Genomic DNA, 18271 nt, shown 5'->3' on the forward strand with positions numbered 1-18271 from the left:
CTCTTGTTTATCTCATTTATCATACATCTAGGAAAACTAATCATACTTAACTATGATAGTCCAGAAAATATTAACCCAGAAGTAGACTTTTTACTTCTTGAGAACTAGAAACTCCTAGTGATTTTTTAACACCCATCTATTTACTATACTTAATATCCAACTAGATTTGGAGGCTTTAATTTCTAAATTGAAAAAATTAAAAATAATAAAAGAAAATCCTACCAAATACTAAAAAAAGATAAGGTATATTATCAATTAGCAATAATAAATCCTAATTTCACCATCAAAGCATAGGATGTAAGATAAATAAATTGAAAACGAATGTACTATGCATATTAAGTAATGACTTAATTTAGGAGCAATCCAAAGATCTTCATATAGAAATCCAATCTTTATAGTTAATAAAAGAGCAAAACAAAAAATGTAGGCAGCCTAGAATGATTTTTAATTATAAATGTCTATATGATAATTATCACGAAGATAAATATAAAATATCATATAAAGATCAACTTTTGAATAAAATATAAAATTCAAAATGATACTCAAAATTCAATATGAAATCATGATTCTGACAAGTAAGAATGCATCCTGACTCTATAAAATAGACAACTTTCTCCTATCTAAAAAAATATTTTGAATGACTAATTATGCAATTTGGCCTAAAAGTAGCCCCTCAAATATTCTAAAGAAAAATGGATATTTAGAGATATCTCTCAGTTTGCATGTGTTTACATTGATGATGTATTAGTATTCTTCAAATAAAAGATGAACATTATCCACATCTATACATGATTTTTACATTAATCAAAAAACAATCTAATAGTTTAGAAACTAACCACAACTCCTATAGATTTTCTAGGCACAGAAGTCGAGCAAGGAAAAATTTTCCTTCAAGCTCATATTACATCTAAAATACTTGATTTTTCAGATAAATTGAAAGATATAAAGACTTTAAGGTTCTTTCTAGGTCTACTAAATTATGTAAGACCTTATCTAAAAAATATAGGTAAAATCAATGGACCATTATATAATAAGACTTATGTACCAGGACAACAGAAGCCCATGTAGATATGCTTCTGGCTAATACAAAGAAAAATATCACATAAATTTTGTGGATTATAAAATTTTAACAGTAATCCACTATCTAGATGCTTTTATGTTATTTATTTATAGTAAGAAAGAAATAACTATACAAACTGATTGTGAAGCAATAGTCAAATACAATCAACAAATAAAAGGATTAAGAAAAAATTTGAGTACAAGACAATAACTTAAATTTACTGATACAATTATAAACAAAGGTTCAAAAATCCAATGGGAATATATAAAAGGAATAAATAATTCTTTAGCAGATACTCTATCTAGACTTCTGCATTAAAACTTCATCTTTATACTTGCAGAAAAGAATGATGGATAGACAAAAGAAAGTTAGAACTTTTGCAATGAGAACTATGAAGTTCAATAGTCAAGTACTTTAGTAGTTTACAAGACATGAGGACCAATTCCACTTTGACTCAAGGCCAAAATTTGATACTTTACAAAATTATCTCATAGACAACATTTGAAATATCCCTATAATTCCTAGGAGTTCTAATTACAAGATTGAAGTTATTAATATAATATCCAATTACTGCTTACTTTCAATATAAAAATCAGAAAATAAAAAAATCTTACTATACTATATTTTTTAGTTCACAACCAAGAGTATATCATGACTGGGTAGAAGTAAAGACAACCATCCGAGGATATGAAACCCTTCTTATCGAGGGTTTTATTCTTTAGATGATGCTTTTACTACTGTTAGGGCATGAGTATACTAACTTTTTTTATTGGTACTTCACTTAAAATTGATGGCAAAGTCTAGCTAGAAAAAATGTATCTCAGAGCAACCAGTTCTCAAGCAACCAGCTCCCAACTCAAAGAAATGGAGCTAAGACAATTGAGTGTTTCTCAAAAGCCAGCAAACTATCAAACTTTAACAGATCTCAAACATAAGACTGCATTTACTCTAGAAAGGCTATAGTATGAAAAGATTATTTTTGGTAGACCCAACAATCTGCCAAAAGACGTTTTCAACTGCATTCGAAGCTTGGCAGACCATTCAACCTTCCTAACATCCTAGACTTATGCGAGCTACTAAAGATGATACATGAAAACCCATTTGATGGTATTTCAGTAATCTATGAAGCAGAATTTAGTTTCAAATTAAAATGTCAACATTGTGCAGGATCTGCAAACTTTGGGTGTTCGTGCTTATTATCCTACTCCATCTGAAGGACAAATATAGATTATGAAAAATTTGTTCCACACAACTTTAACGGAAGATTAATCATCCCCTTCACCTTTATAGACTACAGATTACTATATAAATTTTGGGTACATGATTTAAACTCCACTCAAGCCTTTCCACACAAAATAGGAACTATTTTGAAACATGCTTGAAAGGGAGAAGCTTTTGTCATTTACACTTTTGAAAGTTCTCCTAAACGGATAGATATGAAAATTACGATTCTTAGTTTGTAATTTCCTTACAAGTTCTTGGGTGGTTCAATCTTCATATCCTTATAAGTATTGATAAAGAAGTTAGACCCTACTCTTGCCCTTACAACAATAAAAGTATCATCTAAAGAATAAAGCACTCGATAAGAAGGGTTTCACATCCTTGGATGGTTGTCTTTACTTTTGCTCAGTCATGATATACTCTTGTTTGTGAACTAGAAAATACAGTATAGTAAGTTTTTTTTTAATTTTCTTGTTTTTGTATTGAAAGTAAGAAGTAATTGGATATTACATTAATAACTTCAATATTGTAATTAAAACTCTTAGGAATTGTAAGGATATTCAAATGTTGTCTATGAGATAATTTTGTAAAATATCAAGTTTTGACCTTGAGTCAAAGTGGAATTGGTCCTCATGTCTTGTAAACTGTTGAAGTTCATGACTACCGAACTTCATAGTTCTCATTGCAAAAGTTCTTACTTTCTTCTATCTATCCATCATTCTTTTCTGCAAGTATAAAGTCAAAGTTTTAATGTAGAAGTCTAGATAGAGTATCTACTAGCTAGAGAATTATTTATTTCTTTTATATGTTCCCATTAGATTTTTAATCCTTTATTTATAATTGTATCAGTAAATTTAAGTAGTCGTTTTGTACTCAAATTTTTTATTAATCTTTTTTTTTGTTGACTGTATTTGACTATTACTTCACAATCAATTCGTATGGTTATTTCTTTCTTATTGCAAATAAATAATATGAAAGCATCTAGCAGTAGATTACTGCTAAAATTTCATAATTTAGAAAAGTTAGGTGACTTTTTTCTTTATATTTGCCAGAAACATATCTACATAGAGCTTCTGTAGTTTCGGGTTCATACTTAGAAAGTTTGCTAAATAACACTCCTCCTCATCCTGTTTCATAGCTATCGATTTTAATGACTAGATAATCAAAATCCAGAGGTAGAGTTAATAGAGGAATTATTTGAACCATAGTTTTAATTTGTTTTATCAAATCTTTTAATTTGTTTTATCAAATCTATGTCTTGTTGATTAAAATACTTTTATCCGATTGCAGAAGTCTTATTATATAATGGTCTACTAATTTTACCTATGTTTTTTAGATAATATCTCGTATAATTTAGTAGACCTAAAAATGACCTAAAAGTTTTTATATCTTCCAATTTATCTAAGAAATCAAGTATTTTAGATGTAATATGATCTTGAAGGAAAATTTTCCCTTGCCTGATTTCTATGCCTAGAAAATCTATGAGTTGTGGCTAGTTTCATTTTCTTTCTAGAAACTATCATACCATATTTTTTGAATAACGTAAAATCATGTGTAGATGTGCATAATATTCATCTTTTATTTTGGAGAATACTAATACATCATAAATATATCAATGTAAACATATATGTAAACTGAGAAATATCCCTAAATATATTATCAATTTTTCTCTAGAATATTCGAGGGGCTATTTTTAGGCCAAATGACATAACCAACCATTCAAATAGTCCTTTTGGACAAGAGAAAATTGTCCATTATATAGAGTTAGGATGCATTATTACTTGTCAGAATCCTGATTTCATGTTGATTTTTGAGTACCATTTGGATTTTATATTTTATTCAAAAGTTGGTCTTTATTTGGTATTTTATATTCATCTTCATGATAATTATCATTTAAATGTTTATAATTAAAGACTATTTTAGACTGTCAACGTTTTTGTTCCGCTTTTTTATTAATTATAAAAGTCAGACTTTTATGTCTAGAAGAAGATCTTTGGATTACTCTTAAACTGAGTAATTGCTTAATATGTATAGTGCATTCTTTTGTTTCCCAATTTGTATATCTTAAATCTTGTATTTTGATGGTGAGATTAAAATTTATTATTACTTATTGGCAGTATACCTTCTCTCTTTCTTAGTATTTGGTAGGGTTCTCTCCTATTATTTATAGTTTTTAATTTAGAAATTAAGGTCTCCAAATCTAGTTGGGTATTAAGTGAATATAGTAAATAGGTTGGTGTAAGGAAATCACTAGGAGTTTCTAGTTCCTGAGAAGTGAAGTTTGTTTCTGGGTTAGTATTTTATGGGCTATCATAGTCAAGTATGACTAGTTTTTTTGGATGTTTGATAAATGAGATAAACAAGAGTTGTTACATGAACCTTTGATAGGGCACTGACATTCTTCTTTGCTTTGACACTACTCATTAGTAGAATAGGAGCAGGTAAAGGAGTTGGGGTATCACCATGCTTGCGTAGTGGAAGGATAGTCAAAAACAATGGGTGAGACCACCAACGTAGAGAGAAAGAGAGCATAATTTTGAGTAAGTAATAAAGCCCTATCGGAGAAATTAAAAATTAGGTCCTAGAATTAAGTGAATATTAGGGTGTTGCAAAGGTTTGATCCATAGCTTAGGTAGGGATAGAGGAGTACTGAAAGTATCACAATTAGTATAAAATCGTAAGTCTATGAATAATTTTAATTCATAGCTTAGGCTTCGAAGGAAAACATCGAAGCTTAATTCTAAGAATCCATAGCTTAGGTAGGGATAAAGAAGTACTCATCTTCATGACATGCTGCTACAAGTGAGAATATTATTTTGTAACTGCTACAATATGAATGTTATGTGAGCAGATTGAATTTGCATTGTAGCAACTATGATTTCTTAACTGCTACAATAATTATAAGAGCTACGGTTTCATAACTGCTACAATGTAAATAGTAGGTGAACAGAGTTGAATCCATATTGTAGCAACTAAGAAACTGTAGTTGCTACAACATGAATATTTTGAACATGTTAAGTATGCGTTGTAGGAGCTACGAAACCGTAACTACTATAATGTGAATATTTTTGAACATGTTAAATATGCATTATAGCAATTACGAAATTATAGTTGTTATGAAATTGTAGTTATTACAAAATTATAGATGCTACAATGCATTCGACCGACTTAGAATTTAAGAGGGAGATAATAATGCGAATAATACTTATTCCGGTCAATACACCATGGATGATCAAGCCACCGGTTCAAAAATTACTGACGCGCACGCTCCTCGAAGATAGTCGCCCGGAGAGATGAAGAGACCTGAAAGAACTGAGAAAAAAAGAGAGTTAAAATGACGCCGACGATGGATCCCGGCAAGCTACTTTGACGCTTAAGTTAGAATTTTTGCATGAGGAAGGAGATTAAGGACTTAGGAAAATTATGGTTTGATATGTGCATACCTGTGCCTATGGATATGAACTATCTTTTATAGAGTTGATCTCTGAAATATTAACGTTCACTTAGGAAATATTTCGAGATACCCGTTCCAATTTTAGAAATATTTTGATCATCCATATCTTTTAGGGATATTTTCCTATTCTTTCGGAAGAAGCAGTCTTAGGCTCCCTTAATTGCGCGGGTCGACCGACTTTTGAGATTAAGTAGGCTCTGAGGTCGAAAATCGAGGCCGAGACAGGGTCAACACGTGATGCCGAGTGAGGTCGGTACATGGTGTTGAGTGAGTGCCAAGGCCAGAGCTCGAGGTCGAGACTCGAGGCCGGAAAGAGGTCGACCAATGGTACCAAGTGACTATTGAGGCCGGAGCTCAAGATTGAGACTTGAGGCCGAGAAGAGGTCGACACATGATGTCGAGTGAATGTTGAGGTTGGAGCTCGAGATCGAGACTTGAGGCCGAGAAGAGGTCGACACATGGTGCCGAGTGAGTGTTGAGGTCAGAGCTCGAGGTCGGGACTTGAAACCGAGAAGAAGTCGACACATGGTGTCGAGTGAGTGTCGAGACCGGAGCTCGAGGTCAGGAGTTCGAGGTTGAGACTCGAGATCGAGAAGAGGTTGGCACATGGTGTCGAATGAGTACCGAGGTCGAAGCTCGAGGTTGGGAGCTCGAGGTCGGGACTCGAGGCCAGAAAGAAGTTGGCACATGATGCCGAGTGGATGTTAAGGTTGGGACTTAAAGTTAAGACCCCGAGGTACTAAGATCCAGACTCAATTCGTAATCAAAACCAGAATTGTAAGTTTAACTAACCACCCTCCAAATGTTTCTCTAAACTCTTCTTTCCTTGTTTTAAGGCTACGTGGCAATCATGGGGCCACCATGTGACGAGCACGTGGCCATTTAGAGATTCCACCGCATCAATACTAAAGGGTAATTGGATAATTATACATGACTGAACAGTGAAATAAGACATCCTTTTAATTAAAAAAAAATCAAATTAAATTGGGAGGTCCCTAGGAAAAAAAATGCCCTCTTGACTTTACAAATATTTGACTTAGGTTTGCCAAGTCAGTCAAACTAAATATATAAATAACTTTTGTGAATAAATATTTGACTAAATAACCAAGTCAATCAGGGTACTAACATGTGACTAAATAATCAAAGACCCCTACAACACCAAGTCTTAGTAATTCACATGGACTTTTAAGCAACTAATTATTTCTCTAAAGAAATTGGTTGGATTTTTTGCACAATTCATGCATGTATCTTTAAAACAAGGCACGGAGAAAAGAAGTCAAATAAAATAAAAAAAGAGAAGTTCAAGTGTATGACTATTCAAGTTGTACTATTATTATAATATCAATTCTTTTTTCAAAAGTATTTTTTTTCTTTTATACGATCGAGACGACGAGAAAGTTGTTGGTAATAGATTCATAGAAAATCTAATTAATAGGAAAAAAGTTTAACCTATATAATACTCAAAATCTAAGAAATAAATATTGCAAATATTAATTTGTAAAATACAAGTAAAAAAATAGTGTTAGAATTTATATGCTCGAAAAGCTCTATCTTAAAAAAATTGATAGAACTCCACATCTTGTAAAATAAAAATTCCTAAAATATAATTAAATATAAAAGGCCCTCTTGTTCTTTAAATATTATGGTATTGAAGTGAGACGACCTCTTTGAACAATAATCTTGAACTTGAAAGTGCATATTAATTAATTAAACATGAGGAAATTAAGTTGAAAAAGTCCATCTAGCTAGCTCTAACTCTTAATTACTTACATCTCTAATTAAAGAGTATTAAAATATATATATCAAAACATTTTTCTCTTTCTTGGATTTTAACAGTACCCTTCTCATGCAAGTTAGGCGAATTTACCCAAATTCAATGAATATAATTCGCCATAATTTTAAAAATGCATTATAATAAAAAAAATATAATTCCTATCACACATGTGAGGACTTGACTAGACTATTAGAATTCATATCTACTTCAATAATTTATTTATTTATTTATTTATATTGAATATTGTTATGTTCTAACTAGTGCAAAGAAAAATTGGTCAACATGCATGAACATAGCAAAGGCTCATGTGTATTTTGCATATGGGGCATTGACCAAGGAAAAGACCTAGAAAAATAGTGAAAAAATATATATAGCAAATCCTAAGCTTAAACAATTAAGGTCTAATGGTGCAAAAAATATAATGAAAATAAATAAAGTGATAGGAATTAATTAATTAGCTCCTTCTCAAAAATATTTTACTCTACTCGACCTAAATTAACTTTCACTTGATTACATATTTGTTTTTGCTAGATTAATGTATGCTTGATTGATAATTGTTTAACAAATAAATGTCTTAAAATTTATTTATTTAATTATTTTTCTTCTAAAGAATCATCAAAAGACAAACTAAAGAGCTAGCCTCTTTTTCCATTACTTTTTTTCACTATCTTTTCCTCACCATTTCCTTCCCTCTCTGTTTTCGACCATCATGAATTCCCAAGGAATAACCTCGATAAAAATATCCAATTGTCAACCTCGACAAGTAAGCCTACAATTGAGTGCACAACCAAATTTCATGGTTGACAAAATGTTGACCATGAGCTAGTGCCATTGTCCATGGAAATAAACACACCACAATATGTCCAAATTCCTACTACTTTCCTCTCCCTCACAATATATCCCATCAGTCATTGTGAGCAACATGGTCAATGAAATTTCCAACACATCACTACCTTCTTCTTCCTCATAGATCCTATCCCCCTTATAAATACCTCCATTTATATCAATCTTTTCAGCCATTAATCTCTTCAATTCCAAACTCCACACTCATCTCAACTCCCTTCCATTCACTCATGGAGTTCACTGCCTTCCCACAAAAGTAATCATTTAATTATCTAACTTAATCCTTCACTCTATTTGTTTTTTTGGAATCATAAATGTGAATATCTTTTGTCTCTTTTATAATTAAGGTCAATTCATCTCAAGGCAGGGCCTTCATGCATTATCAGAAAACAAGTCAAAATGGGTGGGTAAATTGATAGTGTTTTTGTCTCTCTCTCTACTTGTTTTTATTATTTAATCTCATTTTTGTCTTTGTTTTTAATCTTCTACACAATATTTTTAGGCACAGTGTGCCAATTAAAGGTTGCTCGCAATGAAAATATGGAAAAGCTTCAAAATGGATATCTGTTTCCTGAGGTAAAATATTCAGAAATATATATAGTTCATTGTTATTTATTTATTTATTTTTGATTATATATACAAAAAAAGATTGCAATGAGGCAAATGGTGCATATGGAGAAGTATCCAAATGCCAAGATCATCAGCTTGGGGATTGGTGACACAACTGAGCCTATTCCACTCCTTATAGCATCTGCTATGTCTGAGGTACACTTAAAGAAATTTCAGTAATTTAAAATCATTGTCTAAAATTCTAGAGGAAATAATAACTTTGGTAAAATATACACTTTCAGTTTTCTTTATGTTTTCAGAAAAGAAGTAATTTGATACTGATGATTCTTTTTTCAGTTTTATATTTATCAGATTAAGGTGACTAAAGCATCATATCTCTGACTTCTTTGGGATTAAGTGAATGAGTTTATAAAATAAAGAGGGAAAGTTATGGGACAATAACAGAGGTCAAACTGACTGAAAATTGTCTGTCAGAAAAAAAATTTCTTAATTTCTTTAACAGATCAAGGAAACATGTTTTATTTGCATGAGTAATTTAAGTTTTTTTTATTTATTTACTTATTTATTATCATTATTATAATTTGTTGCAGTATTCTCATCAACTCTCCACCAAGGAAGGCTATCAAGGATATGGAGCAGAGCAAGGAGATAAAGTAACCAAATACAACTTTACATGCATACATATTTCTTTTTTCAAAAGTGTTTTATTTTAATTATTTATTTATTTATTTATTTTTGTAAAAAATGAATACAGGAACTGAGGAAGGCAATTGCAGCAACTATTTACAAAGACATGGGCATCAAAGACACTGAAGTCTTCATCTCAGATGGTGCACAATGTGATATCTCTAGAATTCAGGTCACTAAAATTTCATATTTTTAGAGAGAGTTCATTTCTTCCTCTTTTAACAATCCTTCTCTGATCATGTTTTCAGCTGTTGTTCGGATCCAATGCCACAATTGCAGTGCAAGATCCAACCTTTCCAGTAATTAATTTCAATACTGATATTAAATTTTTCTTCCAGATAAATTTTATGCTGATGAGAATGATTGTTTCAGGCTTATGTGGATTCGAGCATCATAATCGGGCAGACTGGCGGATACATGAGGAGCAGCGGCAAGTATGGAGGGATCGAGTACATGAAATGTGGGCCGGAGAACTCCTTCTTCCCCGACTTCGCCGGCGTTCCGAGGACCGACATCATCTTCTTCTGCTCGCCTAACAATCCGACGGGCCATGCGGCGTCGAGGGAGCAGTTGGAGCAGCTGGTGGAGGTGGCGACCAGGAACGGTTCAGTCATCGTGTATGATTCTGCTTACTCTGCTTATGTTTCAGATGGCAGTCCTGCTTCCATCTATGAAATCCCCGGCGCTAAAGAGGTAGCCATAGAGATCTCATCCTTCTCGAAACTGGCTGGTTTCACCGGCATCCGCCTGGGATGGACCGTGGTGCCTCACGAGCTCTCGTTCTCCAACGGCTTCCCCATTCATAAGGACTTCGACCGCATCGTCTGCACATGCTTCAACGGTGCGTCCAACATCGCACAAAGAGGTGGCTTGGCGTGCCTCTCGATCGAAGGCAGCAAGGTAGCTAGCTACATTTAGATAGCGATCGAACTGCGAACTACTACTATATATATACAATTAACTGCAGGCCATGAAGAAAGTGATCCAAGTTTACAAGGAGAATGCAAGGATGTTAGCTGAGACATTTACTTCGATGGGTCTCGAGGTTTATGGGGGGAGCAATTCTCCTTATGTTTGGGTTCACTTCCCTGGAAGGAAATCTTGGCAAGTGTTTAGTGAAATCCTTGAGAAGACTCACATAATTACAGTGCCAGGGAGTGGATTTGGCCCTAGTGGTGAAGGGTTTATCAGAGTTAGCTCATTCAACAGCAGGGAGTGCATCCGAGAAGCATGCCACAGGCTCAAGAACTTTCTCGGATGAATCTTCCGAATTTGATGGTGTTCACTACTTCATTTTAAAGCAAATGCTTCAATGCTTTCTGATTTCTGAATAAAAGGATAACTTGTTAGTTTCTGAAAAACACTCTGGAATAGAATTCATAGAAACAAGAATTCATTAATTACTAGTAACTCAAAGGTTACAAGAACTACTTTTGCTCAGTATCATATCGTTGTTTTCGATTATCAAAGTAATTAACACCACTACCTTTAATTTCTTGCCGAAAGTCACAAGATCTTATCCACACGAGATGTATTTCATAGCAATACGATCGACATTAATTAACTCAGTGCCTTTCATATATATATTCAAGTCATGATCATATTGAAGAAAGAAAACACTCAAAGATAAAGGTTTCAAAAAACACACTTTTTAGAGCTTGATTCATGGATCTCTGATATAATTGAGGAAGGTCAAAAGGGCACTTGTAGGTGGCATAGTTGCTTCATCCACTTGGTGTGTTTGGACCTACCAAGGCAAATTATGACCTGAAAATATATAAAAACAATAAATAAATAAATAAAAATTGAGAGGCTATAAGTACTTCCTGTGACTGAATTAATCTGAATGCAACAAAAACTTGTAGAAAAATCAAGAAAAGGAAGAAGAAGAAGAAAAGCCAAGTGATGTTGTCTCTTGGAGCCAGTTATGCTCAGCTTCATCTCCAACAGGAGAAGTGCAAGCAGAAGATGAAGATGAAGAAGAACAAGGAAGGACAGAAGGCCAAGGAAAAGAAGGGAAGTAGTGAAGGAAGAATCTACCCTTGTTCACCAACTGAAGAAGCCAAGGCTGAGCAAACAAGAAAGGAAAGAGAAAAAAAGTTTATTATCTAGTTTTGTGATTGAAGCACCTCTTGTTTGATTCTCTCCATGTAGTAACACATGCCTTCTGAGGTCATGGTTAATGTACTCAATTGTTGCTACATGTTTTGCCATTTGATGCTTCAAGTTCTGATGTACTACTAGTTTATATGGCAATTGTGCATTTTCTTTAACAATCCCATGCCCCTCAACTCCAAATTAGATATCGACAAACTTGACTCTGAGTAAAAAAGAAGTTTGAGGACGAGAATCTTTGAAAAGGGAAGATGACTGATGATATGACAAAGATGGTAAAGTCAAGTCAAGCCACCACAATATAATTATTGAAGGCATTTACTCAAAAGTCTCTATTTTGTTTCACATACACTGTCCAAATTGACACATTTAACTAAAGAGAGTACTAAATTTTGAGTATTACCAAAGAGCACACCCTACTTTGTTTTTATCAAAGGGCACATTTTTTTAAATAGCTAATTATAAGATAAAAACGAAAGTAAAATAAAACTAAAAATTAAAAAAACTTTAATTAAAAAATTACTTTATTGTTTTGTAAAACATCGTCTACCTTGATACTATTTTGATTAAAGCAATACCACCTTAGTACTCCAAAAGTGGAATATCAAGAGATTTGATCCAATAGATTTATTTCACTCCCTTAAATTTTATCATGCTCCAAAACTCTTGACTTATGGTTCTATCAGTACGAAGAAACTGTTCAAAATATTTAAATTTTTTTCTTTTGACACAAAATCATCTAGAAATAAACATCTTTGATTTACTCTAGATCAACATCGATTTTTTTACTCTTTTAATCTTGTCTCATACTAAAGTTTTAGGATTGCAATAGCATTTAAGTTATCAAGAATTTTAATCATAACTCATTAATGATCTAAACAAATTAAATTCAGTCTAAATCAAATCTAATAGGTTCCTTCTCTTGAGTCTCATCATGCCCCAAAATTAGTCATGACCATTATCAGTCTAGAGAAATTATTTAAAAATTTTAATATGTTTTTACTTTTGACACAGTATCACATTTTTTATTTACTCTAGGATGACATTAATTGCTCTCTTACACTTTTCTAATCTTGTCCATGCTAAAGAGTCTACATTTTAAAAGCATCTAAGTTATCAATGAATTTTGATCAAATCTCATTGATGAACCTAGATTTCAACATATTGTAACAAGTATAAATAATGATTATTATAATTGTTTGCAAATGAGCTCAGCCTCACTTTGTTTAAGCTTGTTAATAAAATAAAATAATAATTTAATAACTAAGTTCCAATCAAGCTCTTTTAACATTAACCAAACTCCTCAAGTTTGTTTGATAAAAAGCTTGTTTGATAAAAAAACTTGCCAAATTCAAGCAACTATTGACAATGTAATCCGTATATATAATTTAATTATAATTTACATCAAAATTAAACTTACATTATTTATCATATTTACATGCTACGGATTAAGAACCATAATATTCGAAATATGTCAAAAAAAAAAAAAAAAGTGATCATCCAAAACTTATCGAAAAGTTTAATGTGTTGGAAAAGCTTGGAGCAATGGATTGGCACAAAAGGATGACAAAGTGAAGGCTAGCTCCTCCGGGTTCGATCTGCCCTGAACTTTCGCCTACAATGGCTATCGTAAACTTTGCTTGTTATACGAATGTGGTGTGCTCGAATAGGTGAGTGATCCAAATGTAGCTCTTTCATGATCAAGTTATATATGCACGATCAATCGGTAGGTAAAATGCTAGCTCAATAGATGAATAAGATTTGTTGAGACTAATACAAATGATCATGTGCACGAAGCATCCAAGAATTAAGCCTTGTGAATTAAGAGCCACTCGAGCGGAGCTAATTTTTGTTTCTAGCTAAAGTTCTTGAGTTAGTGTCCGAAACATCAAGTTTGATCTAAGAATTTCTGAATTGGCTTCGCGAATAGAGAAGATGGGGGCTAATTGAACTCACCCGAGTCGGGTGCAACTTAAGCCTTCAATAGACATAGATATACTCCAACCGAGTTCACCAAAGTTAGAAGCAACTTGACCGATACGAATGAGTTGGTTTCGGATGACCCTTTACTCGCGAGCATAGTTCGGTCCACCACGAGGTAGGCATGTGCCATCGAGATGGGTAGTTTTGGAACAGGGATTGAAGTGCAACACTCCTACTTCCTTTCTTTTTCCCACTTTACTAAAAGTTTCTAAAGCTAACAACCCTAAAGAAGCTTTGGGAAAGCTGATGTGAAAAAAGATTCAATGATAGGAGAGCTCCACTGTGCCTCATCCACTAATCCCACGTCTTAAAAATATTAATAAAATAAATAAATAAATCCAAAGAAACAAATCCAATGCCTTTTTGAAAAACATGTGCCTCATATAAACTCTCATTTTGAAAAAAAAATATATATATTCCATGATTATTGAAGTGCTTGAAATATAATATTAGAATGAAATTTTAATGAAGGTATTCACAAAAAGGAAAATAAGTAATCATCATCATACCATACAAATGTCAACTATTTTGAGTTGAATCTTCTGCCTCCATTGAAGGAACTATCAAAATAACCAAATTATCATTAGCTTATTTTGTTTTAACTTTAAGACATCATTTCATTGCAGTCATGGCATTTTATTACAATGAACAACCAAAATAACTAATTTTTATACAAATCATACAACACACATCTTTTCTAATTGGGAATTGGTTGGTGATTAGGTTGGAGCTTCTTAGTTGATGATCCGATGCCATGAAGCATGATGATAATAAGGCCCAGCCACCTCCACCTTCATTAGGATTGTTCTTAAAATTCATCAAGTTCAGACAAGAAGAGACCAGGAAGATGAACAGATTAAACGATTCTGAGTTCGAGATCAGGATGGCCAACTTTGCCCTTGTACTTCTCGAAAAGCTCCTTGAGAGCATGAACAAATTCAGAGTGAACCTCATTGATCTGGTCACAACAATTCAGAAAAAAAAAAATAGAACAAGCTTAAGCACTTTAGCAGTACCCAAAAAAAAAAAACAGGAATCAAGAGTGCTGCTTGAATCAAATCGGTTAGCACCCTTGGTCGTGATTTTTTACGTCAATCCATGGCGGATTTTCGGTGGAATTGATCAAAGGTTCAATTCAACTGGAGTGGCTCACTGAATTTAACAGGACTGACTGGTTCAACCAGTTGAATCGAGAATTGAACAACAGTAAAAGCACTGATTTCAGACCATACACTAGAATTCGATATGATCTCAACTTAATCACTATGAGAGAAAATTTTGAAGAGAAGTATTACCTCCTCCGAGGTTGGGTTGGGATTTTTTGTCAGCTCAATTGGCCTCCCCACTACCACATCAATTGCGTGCCGATACGGTATGGGTGTTCTACAAAAATAATAATAAATAAATAGCAAGCCTGTTAAAGAATTATCACCAAAAGAAAAAACATAAAGAAGGGATCTAACATGGAAAGTTGCAAATTTCTGTCATGATCAAGGAAAAGGCTAGGAAATGTCGGTACCCAAATCTTCCCCAGTAGATTAATGGGGTGAACTTGAGTGCTCGAGCAATCTTCACGAATGATTTGCCCGTGGGTTTCCACCAATGATAAATGTGACTCTGCCACCAATTACAGAAGAAATATATAATTTACTCTTACTTGCAAATGACAATATGCATGTGTAGGAGAAGGAACATTAGGTTTTTGTATCAACATTTAGCAAAAAGAAAATTAGTGTCATCAAGCCCGCCAGAACTTAATTGTGGTAGATATATTAGCATAATTTTGAGATCACATGTGATATAAAACCTGGCCAAAGGCAAATACTGGCACTAAAGGTCGACCCATCTCCATGGAAATTCGCACAAACCCTCTTCTTGATTTAAGGAAAGCAACCTGTACAGAACCAAAAAAAAAGTGCAGTTAGCAGATCTAGTTGATCATCTTCAAATCCAATTATTGAAGAATAGAGTTTGCTAGTTCCTTTACAGACTGCATAATGTGAGTTTCAGGAAGAAAAATGACAAGGTAGTTCAATAAATATACTAGTAAGCATCAACAAGTATACAATAGATGCATCAATAAATGCATGAAATTGGGAACTAGGATTAACTAAAAATTATGAATTGTAACATATAATTTAAATGAATCTAATCCTAGTTCCCAATTTCAACCTCTCACTAAAATTCAACCCATCATTATCGTCTCCTCACTTGCCTAGGATTGGCGGCTGGTGTTTATGACTCCGACTCTTACTCTTACAGTGGGTCTCTTTTGTGTTTACAACCTTGTTGACACTGAAATATCTCTTCTATGCCTCATTCTCCAGTGTTAATGAAGATTGAAATAATAAAAAAATAGTCCTTGAGTCGACAACTTAGTTTGATTTACTTGTGATGTAGAATTAATCTATTAAAGTTTATTATGCAACAAGTTCAATACATAAAGACAAATTGAGGCACATGTAAAGTTTCATTTGATGGTATGATGAAAAATAGTTGAGTTATATATTTTGAAAACACATTATTATATTTCATCTGTCTTTTTGTATTCTTATCATTACATTGTCTAATTTATTCATTCTCAAGTTAATATTCTTTTAACTTGTTGAGGCCATTCAAATAATTGTCTAGTTGGGCCACTGCAACGCAATAACAAGAAAGCAAATTGTGCAATAAGTAAGAATTACAAGACACACCGACAGTAATACCGAAGAGTGGTACCGATTGAAGGTGTGTAAAAAACTACTATTTTACGTTATAAGAAATTCATTTAGATCTTTGGCACATCAAAGGTGAATAAGACTGTGTGTCCTAGGTTTCAAAATGATGTCTTAGCATCACAAAGGCTCCAAACTCTCAAGTTTAGTAAAAGACACCATCACTTTTTATTTTCATAATACACAATTTTCTTCAGGAGTCAAGGTTAGTATACAAGTAATTCTGACTCTGCTTCTTAAGAGGAAAAGATATGTGAAATAGAAGACAGTTTAAGTCGTAGAAGGAACCAAGCCATTTTAAAAATTAGAAACTACAATGCAAAACACTGAATATTTTTTAGACCAGAGATATGGTAAGCCATGAAATTTCTTCCAGAACTATCAGCTGGAATGAAAAAGAAAACTAAGAAACAAATAGTGAATTTGCCAGACTTGTATATATAATTCAAGTAGAGAATCAGACCTCGGAATCACAGTCCATATGAAGCATCTCCTGGACACCACCAGGCACAATGATGCAACTGTATCCAGAATCAAGGTACGAGTAGAAGTTCTTCCTGGATGCAGGAGCAAGTCCCAGCCATGTCCAAATGTGCCTCAGAAAAGGTGTGTAGAAGACCTGACCGTGCACATGACACAAAGCAACACTTAAGCATATGCTGACAAGAAAAACACGAAAGTATGCGAAAATCTATAAAGGAAATAACCAGGAAACATAAAACTTACAGCACTGCTCGCAAGAACCTTGATTTTTGGCAGTGGCATGAATCCAGTGAGGTCGGCAAGCGCACAAACAGCTATTGGTAACACCGAGTGCGGCTCATAGGCAAAAACTGCAAATATTTCGAACTTAGTTACTTCATAACAGTGCCTGAAGTAACAGTATCACTTCATTTACATCGATGACCAACTTTATTGAAACAACAGGAAGAATTTCGAGAAAAAAAACTATAGAGAGACAGAACAGTAGCTGGATTAGAGATCACCATAAGCTCGGTCTGGACTGAAGTCTTTGATGTTTTCCACATGAAGGGTAATCGGAAAATACCCACAGGCGTACTTGCAAATGAACCTAAGTTTTAATTTTGATCACGTTTACAACCAAAAAAAGGGAACTTATTTAGAAGGAGAGGAACAAAAAAACAAACAAACAAACTTTAACCCTAACGATCAGCCTAATCGAAGCTGAAACCAATCTATCCATGGATCAGAGGAGGAACCTCGACAATCTCCGTCCAAATCTACTCCTTTCGTCGATCGGAACCACCATGAAGAAGAGCAGAACCGCGAAGACCCTGCATCGGAGCAAGCAAACAAGCGGCGTAAGCTGGAGAACAAGGAATAAGGGAGAAGCACAGAAGGAGAGGGATACGGACGCGGCAGCGAGGCGGAGGGGAAAGAAAAGGAGGGCGACGAGGACGAGTGCGGCGTCGAAGTGGATGGCGCCGAGCCAGAGGAAGAGCGCGAGGTTGGTGCGGAGGAAGGAGTAGGCGGTGCCTCGGAACACTGTGGTGCCGTCGCCGGCGACGACTCCGTCGGCCGCCGCAACGCCCATCGTTTAATCTGGAGGCTTCTCGGAAGACTGAGAAGGAACTGGAGGAGACAGGAAGACCGCCGTGAAAAACGAAGTAGTTGGTCCGCATAATAAAGGATCGACCGACGCTCACGTGGCTCTTCTAGAAAAACCAACGGTCTGCTGTTTTTTTCCTTTTAATGCTTATATATTTTAAATAGTATAAAAAAATATTATTATTACTACCATTTCTTAAATATTGAAAGAAGTTGAAATTAAAACACTTTCAAAGGAAAGAAGTTGAAATTAAAAAACTAATCTCACTTTCAAAGGG

General features: G+C 33.9%; 2 protein-coding genes across 3 annotated transcripts; one reads left to right on the forward strand and one right to left on the reverse strand.

Annotated features, from left to right (window-relative positions):
- Nucleotides 1–8736: 8736 nt before the first annotated feature.
- LOC141847807 (aminotransferase ALD1 homolog) lies at nucleotides 8737–10974 on the forward strand. 2 transcript variants are annotated; one of them, XM_074735895.1, is made up of 8 exons: nucleotides 8737–8755; nucleotides 8855–8928; nucleotides 9001–9117; nucleotides 9513–9575; nucleotides 9677–9781; nucleotides 9858–9908; nucleotides 9982–10509; nucleotides 10577–10974. In XM_074735895.1, exons 1-8 carry the CDS (start codon nucleotides 8752–8754, stop codon nucleotides 10868–10870), a joined length of 1236 nt encoding a protein of 411 aa, XP_074591996.1. In that variant the 5' UTR covers nucleotides 8737–8751; the 3' UTR covers nucleotides 10871–10974. The 2 variants fall into 2 exon arrangements, with proteins under 2 accessions (XP_074591996.1, XP_074591997.1); XM_074735896.1 differs by having other exon boundaries at nucleotides 8861–8928.
- Nucleotides 10975–14190: 3216 nt separating this feature from the next.
- Nucleotides 14191–18050, reverse strand: LOC141847513 (diacylglycerol O-acyltransferase 2D-like). Its single transcript, XM_074735571.1, has 9 exons — nucleotides 17801–18050; nucleotides 17645–17719; nucleotides 17411–17496; nucleotides 17151–17257; nucleotides 16888–17043; nucleotides 15515–15601; nucleotides 15227–15324; nucleotides 15003–15090; nucleotides 14191–14665 (listed from the first exon to the last, which is right to left on the reverse strand). Exons 1-9 carry the CDS (start codon nucleotides 17977–17979, stop codon nucleotides 14564–14566), a joined length of 978 nt encoding a protein of 325 aa, XP_074591672.1. The 5' UTR covers nucleotides 17980–18050; the 3' UTR covers nucleotides 14191–14563.
- Nucleotides 18051–18271: the final 221 nt, after the last annotated feature.

The sequence above is a fragment of the Curcuma longa genome, chromosome 16 (assembly GCF_044706935.1).
Source record: "Curcuma longa cultivar G26 ecotype Majalengka, Jawa Barat chromosome 16, ITB_CL_G26_1.1, whole genome shotgun sequence".
Taxonomy (NCBI): Eukaryota; Viridiplantae; Streptophyta; class Magnoliopsida; order Zingiberales; family Zingiberaceae; genus Curcuma; species Curcuma longa.